Source organism: Diaphorina citri, unplaced genomic scaffold, assembly GCF_000475195.1.
Source record: "Diaphorina citri unplaced genomic scaffold, Diaci psyllid genome assembly version 1.1 scaffold2254, whole genome shotgun sequence".
Classification (NCBI taxonomy): Eukaryota; Metazoa; Arthropoda; class Insecta; order Hemiptera; family Psyllidae; genus Diaphorina; species Diaphorina citri.
Window position 1 is genome coordinate 58368 of NW_007379679.1, and position 6000 is coordinate 64367.

General features: G+C 39.0%; 1 protein-coding gene across 1 annotated transcript in view; it reads left to right on the forward strand.

The window, feature by feature from the left end:
- LOC103518572 (splicing factor 3B subunit 3) overlaps positions 1-430 on the forward strand; it is a 50664-nt gene extending 50234 nt beyond the window's left edge. Inside the window, exon 9 of the mRNA XM_026830331.1 lies at positions 147-430. Coding sequence (XP_026686132.1) covers positions 147-428 — 282 coding nt within the window. The 3' untranslated portion in view covers positions 429-430. The remainder of the gene's footprint in view (positions 1-146) is intronic.
- Positions 431-6000: the final 5570 nt, after the last annotated feature.

Below are 6000 nucleotides of genomic sequence, written 5' to 3' on the forward strand. Positions count from 1 at the left end.
TCCCGGACCTGGCCGAGTCCCTGGTGATGATTGAGATGGGGGCCTCCGACCCTACGTCCAGTGATGAGCCCGCGGGCCCCGTGACCCTGGGTAACCTCTACCTGTATGATTTGCAACTCACGCCGTTCGTTCGCTCTTGATTGCAGGACTGTCTAAAACAGAAGAACCTACAGGGTCTCCCGGACCTGGCCGAGTCCCTGGTGATGATTGAGATGGGGGCCTCCGACCCCACCTCTAGTGATGAGCCCGCGGGTCCCGTGACCCTGGGTAACCTCTACCTGTATGTGGGTCTACAGAACGGAGCTCTCCTGCGTATGGTGGTAGACCAGACCAGTGGAGATCTGTCGGACAATAGGATGCGCTACCTGGGATCCCGACCCGTCAAACTCTTCAAGATCCGGTGCCAGGGAAATGAGGCGGTGAGTTGACCGGATCAGGTCCTAATAGAGCAGTTGCGCTTACTTGGGTGAGGTTTCTAACACAAAGAGCAGTTTGTTTGTGCACATACGTTTCTGCGCATTTCGTGAACTCTGACGTCACGTCTCTTAGAACTTTGTCATTAGTTTTTGGAGTTGATTGTTTCATTGCTGCGAAATAGAAACGGTGTTGAAACACTAATCTTTTAGAACTTGGGGGGAAAAAGAACTTACGTCTTGTGGCAAAAGTGAATTATAAACAATCGCAATGGCAGTGTGTTTGAGTTCAAATGATTCAAATTGGGCTGTTATCATATTTTATTTTACTCTCCTTTTCATCATTTCTCAGTTCTGTTCTTTTGGGCGAATTATCGAGTTCAGGTGAATTCAGAGAGAAGTAGATCTTTTTAAATTGGGATCCAAATTCAACACCGCCAGCCTAGTTAGCTTAGTTGATAGTGCGTCTGCCTTGTAAGCGCTAGGCCGCGGGTTCGATTCCCGCCCGGGGCGGATTTTATCCTGATGGGATAATGTTCGTTCTCGGACCGGCTGGCTTTCTCCTATCCTGTCTTCCTTCTCTCTTCGATTTTCGGGACGATAAGACCATAGCAGTTACAGTTCCCTCTGTCAAACCTCTTAAAAAAAAAAAATCTGGTGTGAACATCACACGACTTTCTATTACATTTGCGGAATACGTATTTGAAAAAAAAGTCCCGAGCCTGAGCCGCCTACGGCGGCCGATTTTTGGTCGAAAATTTCCTATCTTAAAATACTCCCCGTGTAATGGGATCATTAAAAAGTGTCCAAAAATTGAACTTTTTTTTTAAAAAAAATTTCTAAGTCCAAAATCGACCGCCTACGGCGGCCAATTTTCGACCAAAAATTTCCTATCTTAAAATACTCCCCGTGTAATGAGGAATCATTAAAAAGTGTCCAAAAATTGAACTTTTTTTTTTGAAAATTTTTCCAAGTCCAAAATTTCCTATCTTAAAATACTCCCCGTGTGATAAGGAATCATATAAAGTATGAAAAAAATTGATTTTTTTTTTTTCTTTGAAAATTTTTCCAAGTCCGAAGTTTGAAGCAACATTGACTTTGGTTGATATCTGGATGAGTGACTGTCCGATAAATGAACATTCTATTGCAAGATTTTCTTGTAGAAACTGCAGGCTAAAATAACAGGTAACAATGAACGAGAGAAGAGAGGAAAAAGAACACTCTCATTCAAATGGCACTTCTGGGATATGGGATTAATACTGTGCTGACCAGATTGCATGCCTTCCAGAGAACTCTATCTGGGGCCATCTTCTGCTGAATCTCCTTCAGCTACGAGAGGTCTACTGGGTGTCTTTTGCCATGTTGTGGTGTTTTGGTCTTCTCCATCTTAATATTCCTAATCCTAACTGCTCTGTTGTTGTTCACCCTCATCAGGTGAACTAGGAAACGTATAGATGTATTTGGTTGTCTAGATATGGTAATTAGGTATCTGTCTGCTGTGCTTTCTTCTGAATGATTACGAGGCGAAGACCGAAGATGTTCGTCACCCAGGTGTATGCCTGCTAAATTCTCGCCATTTCTAGTACCTTGTCTCAAACCAGTACTGTTATTGAAAGGGTTGTTGTTGGGGAGACATGTTGAAAAGGAAAGAAAGGGAAACAGAGAGGAAAGAACATTTCCTGCTGAGCCCGTAAGAAGTGATCGTAAACAAATGCACTCTGAAATTCTGACGAACACACCGAAACGTAGGGAAATAGAAGAAGCAGAGATAAAGAAGACAGCCAGGATGTTAAAGAGGAAAATAATCAAACTTGAGCCCAAATCACCTGGAACATCCAAGACTCACAAGAGAAAAAGGAATCTTGACTCCAAGCAGCCACAAAAGAAAGCAGTCCCACAGAAGAAGAAGCCCAAAAAAAAAAAGAGAGAAAATGTAGAATCAGACTTTGAGATCTCTGATTTGTCCGACGGTGATGTGTCAGACTTGTGTGATGATAATGAGAACATCCAAGACTCACAAGAGAAAAAGGAATCTTGACTCCAAGCAGCCACAAAAGAAAGCAGTCCCACAGAAGAAGAAGCCCAAAAAAAAAGAGAGAAAATGTAGAATCAGACTTTGAGATCTCTGATTTGTCCGACGGTGATGTGTCAGACTTGTGTGATGATAATGATCAGCAGGGAGTTTCAACAGCCACATGCTACATTGACAGATTCTCTGTGGGCCACCTACACGGAGCAGGCCCGTTTCCAGGATTTTCTTGAGGAGGTTAATGCTCCACATTTTTAAACTCCACCACATAGTAAAAGGGCAAATATGAAGCCCGAGGGGGGCCCAGTCAAAAATATTGAAATGCTTTGAAAATGGTCTGGCAGGCCACATGTGACTAGCAGGCTGCTAGTTGTAAATGGCTAGCCCATAGAATCACACAGATCACACTTCAATATTATTGGTAGTTATTTATTCTGTAGATACCTACTTGAGAGTTCTTGAAACTGTCTTTATTAGTTAGGTACTTTGCTTTAGTAGGTGTCGACAACAGAGAACTGAAAATTGACTATAGCTGAGGCCCAACCCAAGCTAAATTCTTAAAACCATTCCAAATGACCTTGTAAAGTGGTTCATGTTTGTGAACAATCTATGAAAATTTTATATGATATCCAAATGGAATGCTTTCTTGCTTTTGATCTGTATCTTCATTTATTAATAAAATTATTAACAACTGCTTGTTCCAAGTGACTTAATCCATCCCATTATGACATTCTAACCAGGCTGGCAGGCTTTTTTGAGATCCAGGATTGAAGTTTTGTCAAATCATGTTGAGTCTGGGTCATAGAATGTCCGTTTTTTTTTTTTTTTTTTTTTTTTTAAATTTTTGAAGAATTATAAGTAGGTTTTAATTATAAGTATTGCGTTTTTTAGTGCTCACCTCTTTTGTTTTTATTTTATTTAATGAAGTTCTTTGTAAAACAATGGATAAGTGTGACTAGGAGGTCTTATATGTCTGGTAGAGAACCCCTTTCTACATCTGCACTAATGTAAAAGACCCAAGAAGAAATAGTAAAGACTTAGCTCAAAAGGAACAGAAAGTTAAATTTCAAATGAAATACGAGTTCTGTCCGACATGTACAATGAGTAGCATACCCCAGTCCTCATGGATTAAGTCCATCTCAATGGGTGTGACAAATATTTGATGCTATGAATAATGATGTAGCTGGTGATATTACGGTAAGCATTTGTACAAGTATATGACAGTTGGGAATCTTGTTGTTACTTACATATATTATGAATGTGTCTCGTACTTACATCAATAACTACTTTTCAATTTAAGTCTGATACCTATTGAATGCAAGTTCTAAATCAAATCTAACCATTCTGGCTCTACAAGTTTATGTCAATATCAGAGTATGCTCAAACTCAAATAGTGTCTGAGCATACACTTTGACATGAACTTGTCAATCAAGCCATCCTATTCTTTACTTGCACTTAACACTTATTATTAGTTTGTCTGCAGTCAATTTCACTCTGTATTTTTAAAAGAATGAGAAGAGAGGAGTAAATTGGCTCCAGATGATTATTTTGATTTCCTCATAGTGTCTGAGCATACACTTTGACATGAACTTGTCAATCAAGCCATCCTATTCTTTACTTGCACTTACTTATTATTAGTTTTTTGTCTGCAGTCAATTTCACTCTGTATTTTTAAAAGAATGAGAAGAGAGGAGTAAATTGGCTCCAGATGATTATTTTGATTTCCTCACCTTTTTTCTTTACCTTCTTGGTCATTTTATCTTGCTAATTGGAAATCTTACATTAAATTTCTTCTTACAACTTAATGAAAAGTCAGTTCAAGGATTTTACAAAAGAGAAGAGGGATCTGATCTCTTTAGCATGTGTGTCCCTGTTGTACTTTAATTTCACTTTGACTAAGATAAGTTTATTATCCTCTGATGATGCTTCTCCAGACAGTCTCTAAGTTCCATGGAAACCTTTGGGGGTTTTTATCCACTTCTACACATTTTAGCTGTAAAAAATGAAAAAAAAAAAAAAAAAAATGTTTAATTTCTCAGAGTATAGGGGTCTGAAAGAAAAGAGGGCATGGCCCTGTAAATTGCCACAACAGTAGTTGATATATGTCAGGAAAAGAATTTTCAGGGCGGAAGAAAGTGAAACTTTCTTTAGGACATCAAGGGTTGTAAGATTTTAAACATTCAAATAAAATTTATTTTGTACCTATTTCAAATTAATGTCAAACATTACAGGACGAAATTCCTTTCTGATTGTTGCAGATGAATTGAATATCCGTCCTTACCTAGAAACTCGCAAATTCAAAAGCACTATTGAAGAAGAAATATTCCGATGGAGATCGAAATTCTAGCTTGAAACACCTTTGCTAATTTTCCCGTCACAAATAATATTTCCCATTGGAACATCACACAAAAATCATTGAAACCTCGAGCATCATGTATTTGTACAACCTGACGCTGCAACGCGGCAGTGGCATCACCCATGCAATCCATGGTAACTTCTCCGGAAGCAAAACTCAAGAGATTGTGGTGTCGCGAGGGAAATCTCTGGAAATCCTCAAGCCGGATCCAAACACAGGCAAAGTCCATACGCTGCTCAGTGTGGAAGTGTTTGGGGTGATCCAGTCCATCATACCGTTCCGACTGATGAACGCTTCGAAAGGTGAGTGACCTTGAGGTTTTTTTTTATTATTATTATTATTGGGCTGTGTAAAATTCAGATCTACGTTAAGATGCTCTTCCTGATCCCTTGTGTGCCGCATCCATTTTTCTTAAGGACAATATCAGATTCGGAGAAAATAACAGTTGAATCTAAAAAATCTAAAGCTTAAAACAATACTCGTTTCGATGGTATTCGAGAGATAAATATCAATAATGGGCCTTTCCTGAGGTGTTTGGTGAGTTTTTGAAGGGATCAGTAAGAAATTCTTATTAAAATTATGAGTATTGATTATACCTGACTTTCGATATGTTATGTTCGCCCTTCCGCCACGCTTGGTGTCTATCCAGTGGACACACGAGTTCCAGTTATAATTAACTATATCGCGGCTACAGGAAACTATTTCCCACTATAAGGAACTTTAATGTTGTCCATATCCTAGTGACCTTTGAAGTGCCGAATGTGAGGACACAAAAAAACGACTTTTTCAAGTATACTTTGGTTGTTAATGACAATTTTGTTCAAAACCCACTTGAAAGAAGTGGACGTTTGTAAGGTTTAATTTTAGGGATCTAGAGATTTCTTATATATCACCCTCGCCATCTCCTAGTGACCTTTGAAGTGCCGAATGTGAGGAAACAGAAGAACGACTTTTTCAAGTGTACTTTGGTTGTTACATAATGGCAATTTTGTTCAAAACCCACTTGAAAGAAGTGGACGTTTGTAAGGTTTAATTTTAGGGATCTAGAGATTTCTTATATATCACCCTCGCAAAATACTTGCCTATTGTCTATGATGAAAAAACAGATTTTAAATCTTTCGCGGTTTCCACCGGAAGATTTTCATCACGAAAATCTCATGATGGCATTGAAGATGTCTGAGACAATATTCTACAAGAGTTTT